General features: G+C 40.8%; 1 protein-coding gene across 2 annotated transcripts in view; it reads left to right on the forward strand.

The window, feature by feature from the left end:
• Positions 1-391: 391 nt before the first annotated feature.
• Positions 392-19,142, forward strand: part of ABCD2 (ATP binding cassette subfamily D member 2) — a 49,820-nt gene continuing 31,069 nt past the window's right edge. Inside the window, exons 1-6 of one of the 2 annotated variants that reach the window (XM_055807805.1) lie at positions 392-1,493; positions 2,839-3,016; positions 7,397-7,518; positions 10,601-10,769; positions 13,897-13,991; positions 15,353-15,498. In XM_055807805.1, coding sequence (XP_055663780.1) covers positions 558-1,493; positions 2,839-3,016; positions 7,397-7,518; positions 10,601-10,769; positions 13,897-13,991; positions 15,353-15,498 — 1,646 coding nt within the window. In that variant the 5' untranslated portion in view covers positions 392-557. Of the gene's footprint in view, positions 1,494-2,838; positions 3,020-7,396; positions 7,519-10,600; positions 10,770-13,896; positions 13,992-15,352; positions 15,499-19,142 lie in introns of both variants that reach the window. The other variant, XM_005242317.4, reaches the window with a different exon arrangement.

The following is a 19,142-nucleotide window of genomic DNA, read 5'->3' on the forward strand; positions in this document are numbered from 1 at the left end:
GCCGCCGCCTCCCCCGCGTCGCCGGGGCCGGAGGCGGTGCCTGCTCCGCAGGGCAGGCGGAAGGAAAGGGCCGGCCGCAGCCTGAGGCGAGCCACGGCGCTACCCGGCCGAGCTCCGGTGACCCGCCGCGCAGCCGGGCCGAGCTCCGGGGGGTCGGCGGGGCAGCGGGGGCCGAGCTCCGGGGGACACGCTGTCGCCGCGGGCCCCGCGCTGCCGCCGCCGCCGCCGCTGCGCCCGGGCCCCGAGCGAGCGGCTGCGGCCCGGGCCGCGGTGCGGGGGAGCCGGGCCGCTGCCGGTGCCGCCCCGCGCGGCGCAGCCAATGGTGGTCGGTGGGGCGGGCTGCGCGGCGCCGGGCTGCGCTGTGCAACGCGCCGCGCTTTGAAGGCGGCCGTCACCCCTCGGAGGCAGGGCTCTCGCGGCGTCTGTCAGGGCACGGCGGCCGGCGGGGAGCCGCGGTGCCCGGCGGCCCGATGAAGACCCGGCGAAGCCGAGCTGCCCGCCGGGCGTGAGCCGCCGCCGCTAGGACCGGCGCGAAGCGGTGCCTGCGGCGGGGCAGGATGACCCACATGCTGCGTGCGGCGGCCCGGCGGGTGCAGTGGAGCCGGGCGAGCGCCGCGCAGAGGGCTGCGTGCCTGCTGGCTGCGGCGTACGGGCTCAGAATCCTCTACCCCATCATCCGCAGGCGCGTACGGCGGGCGGGCTGCGGAGGCGGCGCGCAGGATGCCGGCCGGACTGAAGGGGGCCGGGAGGCGCCGCACCGCACCGGCAGCCGGGGCAGAGCCTCCCCGGCCGTGAACGCGGAATTTTTCAAGCAGCTGCTGGAACTACGCAAGCTCTTCTTCCCAAAGCTGGTGAGCGCCGAGCTGGGTTTGCTCTGCCTCCATTCGGTCGCTTTGGTTTCCAGGACCTTCCTCTCCATCTATGTGGCCGCCCTTGACGGGAAGATTGTGAAAAGCATCGTGGAAAAACAGCCTAGGAGCTTTGCCTTCAAATTAATCAAATGGCTGATGATTGCCATCCCAGCCACTTTTGTGAACAGCACCATACGGTACCTGGAGTGCAAGCTGGCCCTCGCCTTCCGCACGCGCCTGGTGGATCACGCCTATGAGACCTACTTTGCCAACCAGACTTACTACAGAGTGATCAGCATGGACGGGCGGCTGGCCAACCCTGACCAGTCCCTCACTGAGGACATCATGATGTTCTCGCAGTCCGTGGCGCATCTCTACTCCAACCTCACCAAGCCCATCCTGGATGTCATGCTCACCTCCTACACCCTCATCCGCACAGCGCGGTCCCGGGGGGCTAACCCCATCGGGCCCACGGTGCTGGCTGGGCTCGTCGTCTATGCTACGGCCCGCGTGCTCAAAGCCTGCTCGCCCAAGTTTGGCAAGCTGGTGGCTGAGGAGGCTCACAAGAAAGGCTATCTGCGCTTCATGCATTCACGCATCATTGCCAACGTGGAAGAGATCGCCTTTTACCGAGGGCACAAGGTAAGGACAAGAGAAATTGGAAGGTGTTGGGGTCACTCCTGCAGTGCCGAGCCTGATCTGGGCTTCCTCTGCTGCCCTCCCCGAGCACTTTGGGTCCCTCTGACATTTAAACCTGTTTACAGCTAGCACTTCCCGTTTCCTGGGAAAATGCCGTCTCACAGGCAGGATCTGGGGGGAGCGGACCGTAGTTCCCTTGTGCTCTGACAATGTTCCTGTTTTGCAGCTGCATCCTATGGTTTTCTAGAAAGCTAATCTCTGTTATTGTTTTTCCCCTACCCAGTCCATTCTACTTAACTTTTCCAGGCTTTTTGTTTCCCCCCCCCCCCCCCCATGTTTATGAACTACTAGTTTTAATGCTGCAGAAATCGCAGCCAGCGCACACCAGAAAGTCTAGGGGAAAACTCCGTGATAGCACAGAGAGCACTACAACCTTTGACACTCTTTTACATAGCTAAGCAAAGATGTAGTCATCAGAGTCTTAAAATAGCTTAAGTACAGTACTTCAGCAGTCACAGTTACATAAACTAATGGCTTGTTTTAAAGCCACCTTATTAAGGAAGTGTTCATGTTTTTATTAGAAGTGAATTTTGGCCGTAACATCTTCCAAACATGATTTGCAAAAGAGAAGTTGTTTCATGTAAGGTGAAAATGAAAGCTCTTTCAGTTGAGCAGTGATTATATAATGTAAATGGTTTATTTTGGTAGAAGCAATCGTTCTCAAAAGCTGACTATAGTAATGTTTTAAATGTGCTAAATGAAACATTTTTTCAGTTTCCACATATACTGGCTTGTACTGAACGCATTACATCATGTTGATTTGCAACTGTCTTTGACTTGTTAAACCTCTTGGGATAGTTTTCTCTTCCTCCAGACTGTCTGCAAAAACAAGGAGCATTGCATTTCAGGGATCAGCTCAGCAACTTCAGGTCATTGGAGATAATTGATCCCCAAACGCTCTCCAATGTGAAGAGTTTCAGTTGCTGTGAAACTCTACAGCTGCAGCTTTATTAAAAGGATGTGGAATCAATCTTATTTTGGTTGTTAGAATCAGCTGTTGTGACTGCCTTGTCCTTTTGTATATCAGAGATCTCAAAAGAGCTGAAAACCTGCCAGTGTGCTATTGGGGGATGATGGTGTAAATAAGAGCTAGGTCTGTTAACTTGCGTAAAGGTGTGCACTTTCGCTGTGAGACTGAAGCACTGTGAAAATAAAGTACCATGCAGCAGGTGTGAGTTAGAAGTCACAATTCTGGGTACCTGATTATTTCTTGCATGTATGGGAACATACCTTGTGTGACATGTGCTTCTTTGTTGCATTGTATAAATGCTTTATTTTTTAATTGTAGGTAGAAATGAAACAACTGCAGAAAAGCTACAAGGCTTTGGCGGATCAAATGAATCTAATTTTGTCCAAACGTCTATGGTATGTCATGATAGAGCAGTTCCTGATGAAGTATGTCTGGAGTAGCTGTGGCATGATTATGGTCGCTGTGCCCATCATCACTGCAACGGGATTTGCAGATGGCGGTAATACCATTTTTTACTTAATTCCTAAATGTTTCTTTAAGGTTATGTCCTCTAAAGATTGGACTTCCCTTGACTGCCATTCACATTTATTTATTATTCACAGATTTTATCACAACATCCATATCCTGTGCATAACTTTCAAGCATAACAAGTCAGCTGAGGAAAGAGCAATGCAAAAGATCCAACTTTGAACATAAACCTGATGACCAGTATGAATTCAGGACTTAGAGGATCCTTGTATCACATGAGTTTATAATGATAATTGCTGTCCTTTTTACTGGCCACTGTTGGGGTGACAGGCTGATTTTTGCAGCATCTCTCACTGCTGGGATGGCAGGCTGATTTTTGCAGCATCTCCTGCTACTTTATAAAATGATACTACTAACTTTCCTAGAGGGCTTATCTCTTCCTTCCATAAACCATAGTGTAATTATAGGTAATTGCTCTCTTACATGTTAACCTGTTAGGAGCTGCTGTTTTTACCTGACTCCTTGGCAGAAGAGAAGGTGAAATTCAGATTCTAGGCTTGGATGGTATCATTTTTGACATCCTTCCAGGAAGTGAAACTAGACTCAAGTAGTGTTATTGCAGATGCTATTTTTCAAAAAAAAAAAAAAAGAGAGAATGAACAGAAAGGAAGTAATTAAGGAGGGGTGGTGAAAGGCAAGTGGGGAAGTTTGCTTCAACAGGCTTCCTTATGCGTAATTAGAACCACAGCATTTATTACAAATTCAATGGGATTCTTTAAGCACAGATCCTACAACGTCTGCAGAAAGATCAGTTCTAAGCTGGGTACGTTTCATCAGGAATGAGTGAATTCTGTTCCGTGCAGGTCTGGGTAGTTACATTCCAAGCCAGGGCTGTCCAGCTGGACAAGCTTCGTTCAGCCTGTAGGATGACTTTGTGCAGCCCCCGCGTGGTTTAGCTTACTTGCAGTTGTATCGGTACATGGCTGGGTGTTCAGCTGTCCGAGCCGCTGCCCATCACACGGCTTGGGAGGGTACTGTATCAAGGACCCTGGCTGGCATCCTGGCAACAGCTTCAAAAATATCAGGAGGTCCTATTCCAAACAGAAGAGTCTGTACAAAGCCGTTTCACCTCACAGTGAAGGTTATCAGCACAACAGAAAAAATGAGAGAAGTCTTTCTGCTAAGACAGGAACGAGTAAAGTCAAGAAAAAAAATCATGTAACCACACATTGTAAGTATCTCCTTGGTATTAAAGCATGAAGTAAAAAGAGACTCATGTTCATGCTAAACTAAGTAACATTCCTGTTACTCGTGAGTATTCTTTTGATAAATAACTTTTCAAATGTGGGAGAAAAGAAAGATGTGGCAATGGCTCGTGTTGTAAAGCAGAGTATTTGCCACCAGCAACGTAAACCGTTAAAGCATAGGGGTTATTATGGAGACCTGAGACATATCATAATGATGGATCACAAACGTAATAGTGACAAGTCAGCACTGTCAAGACCAGTGCGAAGTACAACTGGTATTCAAAGAGTCAAGCAGACCTGAACTTACCGTTGACCTGCTTGGGAAAACAGTGCTTTGTGCCTCAGCAGGTCAGATGCAAGTTTGTTCATATCTAAAGGAAGAGATAGTGGATTTATTACTTTAGGATAAATCGCTAGAATCAGGGATATGCAGAAAACTGGTTCCATGACCAGACTTGAGACTAATGTGTAAAGCAATAGATTTTGTACACTTCTTCAGGAAGGGGAAAAAATAAAGTAGAAAAATAATCCTGCAATAAACCCAAAAAAAGAATCTTCTTTGATGGTGATATTTCTGACTGAAATTTGCTAATTCTGTTACATATTTCAGGGAAGAAATTAACTGGCAAAGCCAAGATTCCCACTTGATAACATTTCTCATTATTTTTGTATTAAACCATTGGTGTTCCAAATGTCATGTCTCTCATCAGTTTGTGGAAAGTAACTATTTTTGGAAGCAAGACTTTGATTTCTCTAGACAAGGCGGACACTTATCTTTGTTTATAAATCAAGTATGACTATCAGTTACATAAATGAAGATGAAAAGGGAAATGTTAGATTCTGTATGAGACAGAGACAGTCTGTCTGCCCTGTTACAAGGCACCACTTCTTCAGACACAGGAGGCCAGCCATATGAAAAATGTTGTGGACAAAAAGCTCAAGGAAAGTGATCTTGGTGGTTTAGGCATGTAATACAAGAGCTTGTGTTTTGGAACAGTGAAATGCTCGTAAGTTCTGTATAATTTTAATTTTTCAGATGCCCCTAAAATGCCTGATGAAGTGGTTTGTCTCTAAACTCTTGCTAGATGACCTAGCCTGAGTGCTGGAAGCAGCTGTCAGTAAATTCTGCATTTACATACAGAAGGAATGCTGCATTAGTATAATTAAACCATACCTGATTCCTAAATTTAGTTGTGGTGTTTCCGCATAGCGTGGGCTGCATGAGCTATAACAAGATCAACAAAAATTGGTTCTCTGAGAAGAAAGAGACAAATTTCATTTTTTAAGAATAAATTAACTGAATCCTCCTTATCCCCTACGTTTATTCCTCTTGTAGTGGAAATAACTTTTTAAAATAAGAGAACTACATGAGCAAGGATTTTGTAATGTCTCCCTTTGCAAGAGGTTTTCTGTCTTTAAAAAAATAAATAAATAAAAAAGCATGCCTCTTGCTGAGTCTCAGGTGGCTACATTACATACAATTAGTTGTCAGTGTACTAATGTAGAATTTAAGCTAAAAAAGTTGAACATGTGTCTTAAAATTGTTATAAAAAACATCTGAGGCCAGAAAGAGTAACATATAGATGGTGTCTGTATGTGTGTCTGTATATATATGTGGAAAATTAGGATGTAAGATTTTTTAAAAAGTTTTTCCTAGATTATCCATCGTGTATTTCGGTGATTTAGCTGAAATTTTGTAGAGATACCTTTATGGATGTGTAAATGAAAAAAAACCCCAAACATTTAGATTTAATTAATAAAGACAGAAAGATTCGTCTGGCTTTGGTACTTCATGCAGGTTTCTAGACACCAGAATTCTAGAATGAGATCTCGTCAGGGAGATGAGACAGTTACTCGCCAAGAAAAAAAAAAGTATTGTATGCTATACTCTTGCGTTGCTTGTTTTAGCCCATAAAATTTAGTCACATTATACTTGCAGGGAATTCCTCCTGGATTTTCTTGATCATCAGCACTGTGCAAACACCACAGAGGATTTTAGTAACAATTACTGATGCAGGAGTTGCCACACTGGATCCACTCCTTACCCTGCCTAGCCTGATGCCTAGCAGTAGCTTAACTTAAAAAAAAACAACACAACTTTTAAAAAACTTTACAAACTTAAGAAAAAAAAAATCATGACCCTGTTCTGCAACAGACTTAAGCAATATTCTGTGATACAGAAAACCTTTGAGACCTTTCATTCTAAATCTTGTATGTGAAAAATCTTTGAGTGGTTTTTGTCTTCTTCATTGTTGTCTTCTTTTTTGTAACGCAACTATTAACACTGAAACAACATTCAGTCTTAAAACATTCAGCCATTTTAAAAAAAATCTTAATTCCTTCAGGAAGCAAACCTTGCAAATTGACTATGCTGTTAAATCTGTAGCTCACATGGTAGCAAGAGTATGTGTAGATATGTTAAATATAAACAGATTTATTTCTCGCGTATCTTCTATGATTTCTGCCGCGGTTTTCTCCTTACCTGATGTTGCTGACATGTTCTTTTGAGACAACTCCTTCACGTGGAGCAAGAATTTTCTTGCTAATAGGATACAGTGCCATAAACAAAGCATCACAACTTTTACTGGAGTCAGATGTAGAGAGAAACAGTGTTGTGAGAGAGAGGTATCCTAGTTAAACCATGCCTTTGATAATAAAAGAGCTTCTTGCTTTTTTATAGAAATGTAATAATGTTGCCAAATTTCCATCAATATGAATGTCTCCTTTTACAGGAAATCAGTAAATAAGTAAAGCTGAAAATGAATAATTGCAAAGGTAGTAAAAATTATATTAATTATGTTTCAGATCATTGCTTAGGTTTGACTCTTTCATGTTTTAAAAAATTTAGGTTGAATAGTGATATATCAAAAGGAAAATAACCTAGATAGACAAATAGTATAAAAGAATAGCATGTTTTGCCTAAGAAGGTGAATTCCATATACTCCCACTTATTCTTTGTTACCAAGCTATCAGTTCTTTTTGGGTTTACGTTTGATTTTGAATCTACATTTAGCAATTCTTTTTGAAAGGTTGTCTTTGTAGAGTTAACTTTTTCTTAATTTAAAAGCTGCTTTATAATGGCTCACATTCTAATCACAATTTAATTTGTAGAGATAGTTTTCAGAAGAATATTTTAACAGAAAACTTTTTTTTACTTTTAGAATTGGAAGATGGACAGAAACAGGCAATGGTTAGTGAAAGAACAGAAGCTTTTACTACATCACGAAACTTGCTGATCTCTGGAGCAGATGCTATTGAAAGGATTATGTCTTCATACAAAGAGGTACTGTACATGTCATACATGAAACAGAAGAGGAAAAAAGTAAAACAGAATTTACATTTAATATAAAATGTAAAAAAAAGCGCTATTTTCAAAGACAAATTCTATTGCAACTAAATCCGTGGAGATCTTTGAACTGATAGTTTATCTTTAGAGTTAAGTTGACAAAGAGTCTAAAGTGCATGGCTGCCAGTGTGGTGCAACATGTAAATATCATTTTTAATACCTGTGCTCAGGTGCCATTGGAGAGCAACAGGAGTTCCTGGAATGTCAGTGATAAAGGTTCAAGGTCTGTTTGGAGCACAGACCTGAATTCAAGCTGTCTGCCTCCAATGTATTGGGACTCTTGCTGGAAGTGTCGTAGAACAGTTTGGGTTGGAAGGGACCTTTAAAGGTCATCTAGTCCAACCCCCCTGCAGTGAGCAGGGACATTTCCAACCAGATCAGCTTGCTCAGAGCCCTGTCCAACCTGACTTTGCCAGTAATAGGGCATTTACCACCTCTCTGGGCAACCTGTTCCAGTCATGTCTTGTATGAAATGCAAAGAGAACTGAGTACTTACTTCTTGGCCACCTAAACTGTAGGGCTGTTTTCAGTATCGTGAATCTGTTAAATTTGAATTAATTTTGCAAAATAGAGACATTCTAGCAGGAGTAAATCCACCTTGGGACAGCAAATAGTCTAGAAGTATGGGATGTTCATCTGGAAGATCAGAGACGTTTCAAGTCCTTATCCAAATTCCAGTAAAGTTGGGCTTTCATCTGTGGTCTCTCTTGGGAGGTTTCTCTAGGAGCCAGCTGTTAAGCAAAAGAAAAGTGAGGCAGTACTGTTATTCTCCTCAGCATTTTCTTCAGAAAGTTTGTTCTGCATTTGTTAATTGGTTTTGCTCATCCCTTTGGTGGGGACCACTTTTCCCAGCGTGAGGAGTGCTGTGTGAGGAGACATGCATTAGCTAGGCAGCTAATCAAAGGCTATGGATTCTATTACTTGGAATCCAGCCATAATAGCTACAGCTTTGTAAACTGGAGGAGAAGGGGTAGTTTGGCAGCTTCAGATACAGACTCTGACAAAGCCAGAGTATGTGCTTTTCTCAGAAGGTGTTCTTCTAATGGACTGTGATTTTGACCTATGCTCCATTAGCTGTTCCCCTGCTTGGCCTCTGCTCTAAAGCTACTACCAGATAACCTAGTATACACTGATGTAATTTCTATTTTATTTTCAACATTTAAGTTATTTATATAATGTACATGGGAGCTTAAAAACATTGTGGTTTTATTTTTTGGAAACAAAATACCCACAATGTAGTATGAACAACTGAACAAACTCACTTTGTTTATAACCTGATGAGATTTCAATCTAGCCAGTATGAGATCAAAGACCAAGTCTATGAATTTCCATCTTAATTTTACATTTATACTTCTTTTTAAAGAGACACTGTGGTACTTCAATCGCATTGTCATTCCCATTTTGTGGTTCAGGCAGTTTCCAAAGGACAGTGTATTTCAATCCACTTCAAGCGGTAGTGAAGGGCCAGTTCTTGCCCACCTGATCCACCAAAGCAGTCTCCTCCAGTCAATGTAATTCAGTGTGCAGATGAGGTAGGCTCAACTTTCCTTTGCGGGTCAGTAGTTTAGATGGTAGTATTTAGTGTTTTGACAAAGCAGGTTTGTAGGGTCGTGGTTTAGAAACTTAACTACATTTGTGTTTCTCCTGGTGCACAGCTGCTGCAAGTGTCCTTCATCACATGCAGGATTCTCTCCATCTAATGGCACTGCTGATGCTGTGCAGAGCACTCAGTCCTGGCACGAGCTCCCACTGAAATTGCTAGAAATACTCCAGTCTGGAGAATGATGTTACAGCTCCTGTGTGCTACCTACTGCCTTAGGTGGCGTTAGCTCAATTTTTCACAGCTGTTGATGCAATTACCAATGCAAAACAATATACAGCTGATGGATAACATTGATAACTCTTTTTAAACTGAATTTTTTGAGATGTTGTATACTTGTTAACCTCCAGTAGGGTGACGGCCATGTGACTAGAACTAGCACTCACTTCTAAATCTGGCACAAATAGTGAAATTTATAGAGGATTTTATTTTGGAATTATGTATGCTGTAGCAGGTGAAATCAATAATGGGTTCTATGTGTTTAACTACAGCAAGTCAATGATTTTATAATCTTGAACTAATTTTCTTGCTATTCTTATCTTATCTATATAGTATAAAAATTCATCCTTGTAAAACCATCAAATAATACATTTATAAGATGTCCAGGTTTAATTCTTTGCTGCCAGCAGATGGAGGCAGTTCTTTGTGAGTTCTTGGTGGTATCGTGAATAGGAAGTTACCATGCCCAGAGATCCTTTGTTCTTGTCTTCACCAGGTGGAAAATGTGACAAAAGGACCCAAGAAAGGAGAAAGCCTTTTGAGAGGCCTTACCATCTTAAAAGCGTCCAGTTCTAAGCCAAGAACTCGGATTTAGCTTTGGTACTCTAGCATGCAGTGGACAGAAGAGTAATTTCTTTTTTGTACTGTGTTTTAGATTAGGATGCTCTGATGCTGCCTGTTTTACAGAGAAAGCACACCTTTCCCACAGGAGGTTTTGGGAATGCAGGGAGGTAGACATAAAAGTTATAGATGCCAGATTTTCTCACTTCTATGGGCCTTTATTTTGCTGGCAAACACAGAGATGTTGTTTTTCTCTGGTGTGATAGGCTCTCTGTTTTCAGATATACTAATAGCTATTCTCTGTTGGGTGAAGGCTCTGCTGATCTGCAGAGAAGAGCAGTCCCTGCAACCTTCTCATTTATTGGAGCTATCATAGCTTACACTGGCTGAAATCTGTCCCCCTCAAACTGTCTCTGACTGCTGACTTGTAGGAGCTGTGGATGGCATATGGGTTAGCACAGAATCTCAAGGAATGAAAATTGATAGGCATTGAAAGATGCATTGTTGATCCTTCCAGAACAGCGTTTGAGAAACACTGACTCAGAATAGCCGGGACGATTTTCCATGAATCTTTGGCCAAACGCTTAATTTATAGAATTTGTGAAGAATAACTGAAATGAGGCATTTGTCGTTTCTCAGGTTACTGAGCTAGCAGGCTACACTGCCCGTGTCTACAACATGTTTTCAGTCTTTGATGAGGTGAAGAGAGGTATTTACAAAAGAACTGCTGTTATTCAAGGGTCTAAAAACAACAGCAAGAATGAAGATAAAGTGGAATTGCACATCGATGGGCCCTTGGAAATCAAAGGTAATTAATGCATATTTGCATGTATTTCCTGGAGCGGGGGGGAGGCGGCGGTGCAGTGGGAGAGGACGTGAACAGAGGTTTTGTTTCTACAACAGATCAGCCTCCTAGCCTTAATACACGAGAGACCACGTTACCTTCCATTTTAACTTCCTGCTGTTTTGTAACTCTGTGCTTGTGCAGTACTTTTCTAATCCACAAAGTAACTGTTTTCTGTGAAAACTTTCAATGAAAAAGGCATTTCAGCTATACTGTTATTGGTGGTGGTGGTATTATTATTCTTACATGAAGATAGCCAGCTTTCCTGAGCCACAATTTTTTTCAGAAAACTGAGACTGTAATATTTTTGTCTTCAAACACCACATTATTTTGTTTGGGTAGGAGGGAAAGACAGATTGGTTCTCAGTAGTTTTTGATGAAAATACTACTTCGTTTTCAGCGACCAAGAATCAGCCTATGCTTATTTTTTCATAATTTAGTGGGAATTTTCAACTGAAAATGGACTGACAACTTTGCCCTTCCCCTCGCCTCCCAAATGATCTGATCAATATATACCTTACCTTTCCTATCTTTATCCTGTGTCCTTCTGGTGCCACTGTCTTTCTGTGTGCACTCTCCCCAAAGCATTTTCTGTGTACATCTATTTTTTATTGTGCTCCATTGTGTGACACCTCTCTCTTCCTATTGCGTCCAGCTTCTCTCCGAGATACTTAAAAGCAGCTTTTACAATGGGCTTTTCCCAATTTTCCCAGTGCACCCCTTCTGCTTTTCCCCTCTGTGGTGTTGAAAAGCCTCATTCCCTCCCTTTGGCTTCTGAAAACTTAAACCTTGGTGGAGCTGAAGGCACCAAAGTGCTCTTTATGAAATAATTTCTTCCAGCAATTTCAACAGTGCTGCCCTTCAGCATAGATTTCTCAAAGGTCCCCTGACAAGGTTCTTCATATCGAACAGTCTGATGCAGTGTGGTGGATAGCTGTGGAAATAGCTGATGTCTTAATCTTGTCGATCTTGGTAATATTTGGCTGACATTAAAAGAAATGACATTTTGTAACTGTTACATTTTGTCATGTACAAGAGAAAAGGTTTGTAGTTCCTGGATCGACAAAGTCATTTGGGAGCTCTTTTTAGATAACTGTGTTTTAAAAACAAAACCAAATACAGTTCAGATATGCAAGCATGCTCTTCATGCTCTCGTTCCCTTTTTGTCTAGTATACTTATATTCCACTCCTTATTTCTCTGCAATCTTTTCCCAAGATTTGATTCCACTACAGTCACATGTTTCATCCCACCTGAATTTTCCTCCAAAGTGGTGACTAGCATTTGCTTCTGACTGGTTGTAGGCTCTCAGAGGCAGCTAGCCAAGACCAAGCATTGTGCACAAGGACTTAAGTAGAATTTAGGCCAGATGAATCTAGGCCACAGGCTCCACGCTTTTTATGACAAGTCCCATTGTAATACTGGTTTTTCCTCCTTGATACTTCAGAAATCCCCTGCAGAGTGGATTTGTGTGTGGATAAAAGTGCACGTGCTCACATACGTATAGGTGTCTGCATTGTTATAAAAGACAAACCATAATTCAGCTTCCCCAAAGGCTCTTTGAACACATACTATTTATTTCCTTTTGAATCATCCAATGTAAGTTCATGTAACTAAAGGATGTCTGTTTTGTGCCTGGCCTTTACTGCTGTCAATAAAAGCATCGTGAAAATATGAAAACTATTAGGATATTTTTAACAGATAATAATATTGCTTTATACATAGTGTGTCTAATAATTCAGAATTTTAAAGTTGAAATAAAATTTTGTACATCTTATACAAATACTGTCAAATTTTATTTCTGATTACACATAAATATGCTTTAAAAGCATGCTGAAGTTGCAATCAAACACTGTGAAGTTATGAGAATGAAATTTACTTATTACTTACTTGGCTTACTATTTTTTATCATAGATCTATTTTAACTAGAATTTCTCCACTCTATCCAAGTAATTTTTCGTTAACAGCAAAACACTTTCCATTTTCCATCTCATGTTGGACACCACAGAACTGTTTTAAATAGAACTTATTTTAGGGGGAAAAAAAAAAAAAGTGCTTGGACATGGCACAGAAATTTTTGCCCAGGTTGTTATAGTTGGGCAAAGTCAGAAGCAATTGAACAAAGAACCTCTTGATGGGAAATGTAAAACTAACCTTAACTGAAGGAAATGCTACCAGATCCTCTTGTAATAAACTCAGCTTTTCCTTAGTTCTGTTTTCCTTTGTTCAGATTAGTCAAAGTTATAAAAATAGCAGCCTTCTAATACAAAGAGAAATCTCTTTACTTTGCATCTTCTCTGTAGAAGTAGTTTCTGTTATTTTTCTAGGAGCCCAGCTGTGCGGGCTGTGTTAGAGAAGCCCATTAACAGGCAACTGAGAAGAGTTGCTTTCACTATTTTACTGTTTCCAGAAGAATTTATTTCAAAGTTCTTGTGTTACAGAGTATCCAAATGTCCGATTGAGACTGTATATTTGAATTTGCCAGAAATCCAAATAGTAAGTGTAGCTACTGGAGTGAAATGTTATATGGGTTTCCACAAATACTTGCAAGACACATTTATAGTGTCTGTGGCTTCAAAATTAGATGGAAGCAAGCCATTAAATGTTTTCTCCTTTGCTCTCGTTGCTGGCAGAGGCTGAACTGGGCTCTGAGTTTCAGAGCTGGTAATGAACATAATTCTGTTTTCTAATTGAATCCTCAGGAGCAAGTAAACTGGTGTGCCTGTGGCTAAGGCTGTCCTTGATCTCTTTTGCTGGTTGGTATTGACCACCTATTTAAAACAAAATACGGTAAATACAGGTAGAATGTGAATAAACGTGTCTTTGTAGCACATAATATATTTACGATGCATACTGTGCGTTACATTTATGATCAAATTTAGGATTCATTGCACATTCTTGGCTACTGCTGACAGTGTCTTTCTGACTAGCTAAGATTTATTATCCAGATTTTCCACTAGGGGAACGTGGAGCACATAAAAAGAGTTGTTTGAAACTTACCATCTTATACTTCTGTTGTGCACAGAGACTGTCACATATCATTGCTTAATGGAAGGTTTCACAAACTAATATTTTTTTTTTTTTTCTTTCTAGGGAAAGTTATTGATGTTGATCATGGAATTATTTGTGAAAATGTTCCTATTATTACTCCGAATGGCGATGTGGTGGTTTCCAGACTAAACTTCAAAGTAAGATGATATGCAAGAATCTTCTGATTGTTGCCATCACTTTAACATAAACAGCACAGAATTCATGTACCTTATGTTAAGTACTTGGAGGAGCATATGGAAAAAAGGGGAAGTCCAGAAAGGTAGGCATAGTAGCTCAATAGAGGCAGACATGTGTAGTTTATCCTGCTCAAGGAAAGAGAAGAGAGGATTTCTGGTGAGGTTGCCAGGTGAAAAAATGACCTGAGATTTTCAAAGGTGTATATGGGAGTCTGCATCCATCTTTACCTAATTTCAGTGCAATTGGGATACTTTACTCACGTAGGCTCCTTTAAAAGTCTGAGTTCACAGCAACAGTGAAAACTGAGTATGTAGTTTTGCTTGATCACTACAAAGAGCAGTACTAATAGTTGACAGATAGTTCACAAGCCCAACTGTGGAGTCTTTACTCAGTAAGAACTTGTATTGTTTTTAAAAGGCTATTCCAGATACCACTCAGTACCTGCTCACGATTTTAATGGATGACCTGTGCTAAATTACTCCCATATATATCCTGATCTTATGTTCCAGTGCAGATGTTATTATTTTAAAAAAGAGTTGAAGTTATAAGAACACTAACATGAATAATTCCAGCAGGTCCTTTGATTTAGCTAAAGCAGAGCGTTCCTCTTGCTAGCTCTGTTGGTATAGGTATTAGCAACTAGGAGGACAGGGTCCTAGCTATGGCAAAACTTGCAATGGCTTCAGTGTAGGAATTTCAGATTTGTAAAATTACAACTTTAAGGTCAAGGAGACAGTTATATTTATTCATTTGGCTCAAGAGACAAAACAGAAAATATAACGGTCAATATATTTATGTAAAGCATAGACAATGACATCGGGATTATGCCTAAATATACACTCATATAAACGCAGGGTAATACTCAAATGAGTGTAACCAAGTGCATCACAGCCAGAATAACACTGGTAATTAAGCAGGAAGGGACAATGTGGAGTAAATTTTCCAAGTAATTTGATAGGACTGCCATAGCTTAAGTTAATGTCACTGATGGTCATAGAACTGCTCTGTATGCTGTTAACACCTTTGGACCCAATCTGCCTTATAATAATTGATACTGGCTGTGGCTTATTGACATTGTGATATGGTCAGTATAGTTTATAGAAATACTCGGACATTATAGAAATTATATTCATTATTTCAACCCACATATTATATCTAATGCCACTGTTTCCAGAATAGTTGCATAAATGTGTGCAGGTAACTAATGAAATGGGTTGATACTTTGATATAAATGCTCACATATCTCCCTCTAGGGGTCTTAGACTGTCTGGTGCCACATACACTGCATAGTAACATCTTGGTATTTTCATTGCTGTTGTAGGTCCAGGAGGGGATGAATCTTTTAATCACTGGACCCAATGGCTGTGGAAAGAGTTCCCTCTTCAGAATTTTAAGTGGTTTGTGGCCTGTGTATGAAGGAGTTCTCTACAAACCCCCTCCACAGCACATGTTTTATATACCACAAAGGTATGTGTTTTGCTCAAGGTGATACCTTTTTTCTGGTTACCTGAATTTTGACTCTGCTTTTGTCATTGTCAATCTGTGATATGTATAGCTGAGTTAAAAGGTGGTAAGCACAACCTCAGGTGCAAGGAGAATGCTAAAAAAAAAATAAAATAATCCCTTCTTGTTGGTGATGCAAATCTTCAGTCATTGGAAAGGACTTACATATACTTGTGATGAGGCCTGTGCTCCCTGATGGGTGAAGTCTTGGATGATTTGGATCATGGGAACAGACTAGAATCGGAAAGAAATTTGAAATAGACCTAATTCTGATTTCACTTTAAAACAAAAGATCAAAACAAGTGAGTGGTTCAGTTCCTAAATGTTGAGTTGTTTAAAATAATTTTCAGAACATCAACTTCTACACTACTGAGACCAGAATCCAATCCAATATTAACTGCAAATTGCCTTTTTAATAATATGTGCTCATTTCACTAAGGGAAACATGGCTTTCTCTTGCTTTTTTTGTATTCTGACTTGCTGTTGGACTCTCAGAACATAATGTAAGGCAATTGATTCTGGAATATCTCCTTAGAGACTTCTAACTAGGTTGTTTTGCAAAAGCAAAATCAAACACTGAGAATCTTTGATTGCTTTCTGTAGTTCATTTCTTCCCATGGGCAAAAGAAGTATTCATGGTACAGTTTGTAGTCTTGTTTAAAAAGTACAAGCTATTACTGATGAGTAGATTTTCCTTGCTGCAGGTGAAGGTAATGAAAACATTTATCTATCATTTTTTTCAAATATACATAATTTATTGCTAGCCATTGTCATTTTTCTGAGCCACTTGAGGGTTTCATTCAGGAATTTGGAGCAAAATGTTTTATTATGTTTTTCAGAACAATATTTCAGAATTCCCATTGTGCAGGACATTCTTAAAATCAGTTTTATTCTTAGGCAGAACAAAAGCTATTCTGAGTTACTTTTTTTTTTGCCGAAAATCTTGAGTTTCAGCTTCTCTTCTGTATGATCCCAGGCCCTTCTCAGGTCAACATCTGAGGCTGGCTTGCCTACAGCCCTTCCTTTTTACTTGTGTCCTCTTTTTTTCCATGAGAGGAGACAGTCTCACATTGCGTTCAGGCAAATTTGCCGAGGTACTGATTGAGAGGGTTGAGTCATATCTGATAGGTTTTCATTTCTGTAAAAACGGTTCCTTGTTAGCTGTTTCCCCTAACTTTGCAGTGCTAGGGGAGTTTGTCCAGCAGACCTCTTCTTTGGAACATTTCAAAACTTCTGGTCAGAAACTGAGATTCAGTCAGCATCTTTGCAGCCCTTTGTGACCAAAGCCATGTAGGGATTGGCATATTGTCTTTGCAGTGTACCCTGAAGGTATCATTTGTATGCAGCCCATCTTAATAGCATCCTCAGGAGAAAGGGTGTTGCTGTGATGTCTTTGGGACATCTAAGAGACATTGCTATGGCTTGGCTCGCTGTGAGCTCTGCACTTGTGGAGGGTTTTTTAGGCAGTACTGAGGTATTCCCCTCCCAAGGGACAGAGCAGTGTCTGGGACAATGAGTGACACAGAGGGCTCTTCTTCAAAAGTACTACAGCTCTACTGTGGCTGAAGATTTAAGAATTAATTTGGGGGACAGTTCAGCTGTGTCAGTATGGGTTCTGTAGGCTCAGAAGTGTCGTCTGTCACTAGTAAGTGTCTTGTGTTTGGAAAGGGACTGTGAGACTGAATCTTGTAGTGATTTGTGGATAAGTGTGGCTGAAGGTGTTGATATAGGACAGCAGTCAATCAGATTTGTTTGTTAGGATCTTTGAGGATCCTGAGTTGCTTTTTTGCCCAGTATATTTGTTATTTGGGCTTACAGAGTCTTAAGAATTACTTGAAGGAGATTCAGTTTTAAGTTGAAGTTTATATATTTCTGGCCCAGATTTGCAACAGATCTGCTGGATTTTTAGAGCTTTTGTGTGGATTGCCTTGTATGGTCCAGGCATTTATTTTTTTTTCTGCCTGTATTCCATTTCTGAGTGTTTTAACAGTTCATTTATTTATGGCCTAAATAAATTACACATTCAGTTGGGTGGGGTTTTTTTCTGTCTCTGGGTCTAGAAAACATTTAGAATTTGTGTTGTGGTTTGTAAATTGTTCTGAAGTTCAAAAATTAAAGCAGCTTGTTTTGGAAGATCCTGCTGGTGCAGCCATTTTGCTTATTAACCCTGTGCAAATTGCTACTTGGTCAGGATTACGTTCTATTTGTTTATCTTTTTTTAGACATAAATATGCAGACTGGGATAGTGCCCTACCTATGTTTTATCACGTATATATTTCAGCATAACTTTAGGTAAAATGTATGCTCCAGACTGAGAGGATCTGGGAGGACAGTATCACCTGGATTCAATCTACCTTACTCTTTTGTTTGGTGGGTAGGTGAAAACTGTGGTATAGCAGAAGGCTCTTGAATTGGTGGATGTCCGTCAGAGCAGCGAGTTAGAATGACATCACTGTGTTGAAGTGTATACGTTATGTCTCTGGTCCAAGAATATGGGTGATGGCTCTCCATGAGTGGACAGTTACTATTGAGCCTGGTAAGAGCTTACTCCTGTGTGCCTGTGGCTGAATTTAATTCTGCATCAGCCTCCTGAATCAAATGTAGGAACCTCATCTGCACACAGCGAATGGTAGAGAATACAGTCAGTACTAAGTAGTGAAATACTCCACAGTAAATAGGAGCTCACTGAAAAGATTATTTTTTCATCTCTGTTTGTAATGTTGCAGTGTAGTATGCCAGAAATGTGTGGGAAATCATGTGCTTTTGCTGAGTTCAAAAGCTACACACAAAAATATAATTTATTAAAAAGTGAATTATCTCATTGTATACACCAAATTTCATCAGCACTGCAAATGTTTTCTAGTTAGCTTTACTTAGCAGTATGTAGGTTTTAAAACAGCCTTGAGAGACCCTATCTTTTTGTCTTTTTAGATTGCTTGTGGTCATTATATTGCTTTTTTTAGATGTTACTGTGAATCATTGTGAGATTTTTTTCTTCTTCTCCCCTTATATAGGGCCAGGCCATGCAGAATTTGCCCTTAATCAGTCATGGTTCTAGTGGATGCTGATGGGATGAACTGCCCTTTTGGGGGGCAGGGAGAGAGAAGCCCAGGAATTTCTTTGAGTGGGGCTCTGCCACTGTCTCTGACAAGCCTGTTAAAGAGGGTGGTGGGCAGGAAAGAGGGAGGCTTTAAGAGGTTTTAAGCAGTCCAGCATCATATTGGTGCCAGAAACAGCTTGTTTTCAAGGATAGATAAGTGCTAGCAACTGGTCACAGCTCAACAAGTTGTCACAGCTCAACAAGTTGTCACATCTCGTTGGAGCATCCATAACTGGCCGAATGTGTGCTCTTAGCTGTTCTACGTCTCTATCCCTCTTTTGCAAAGTAAAATTCATTTGTGTTAACAACCTCTTTGCATTCCTCTTTTAATTAACTGGTCAAGAAGGTAGCATGAATGAAAAAATGAATGCTTGTGGGTCTCTAGTTGATAACGAATTGTGATTCAAACCAGAATTCAGAAAAATCATTTTAAGTAATAAATAATTAAAAAAAATATGTAGTGGGTAGCATGAGTACCAATGCTACAGATATGACCATAAGATGTATA

Source organism: Falco peregrinus, chromosome 6 (assembly GCF_023634155.1).
Source record: "Falco peregrinus isolate bFalPer1 chromosome 6, bFalPer1.pri, whole genome shotgun sequence".
Lineage (NCBI taxonomy): Eukaryota > Metazoa > Chordata > Aves > Falconiformes > Falconidae > Falco > Falco peregrinus.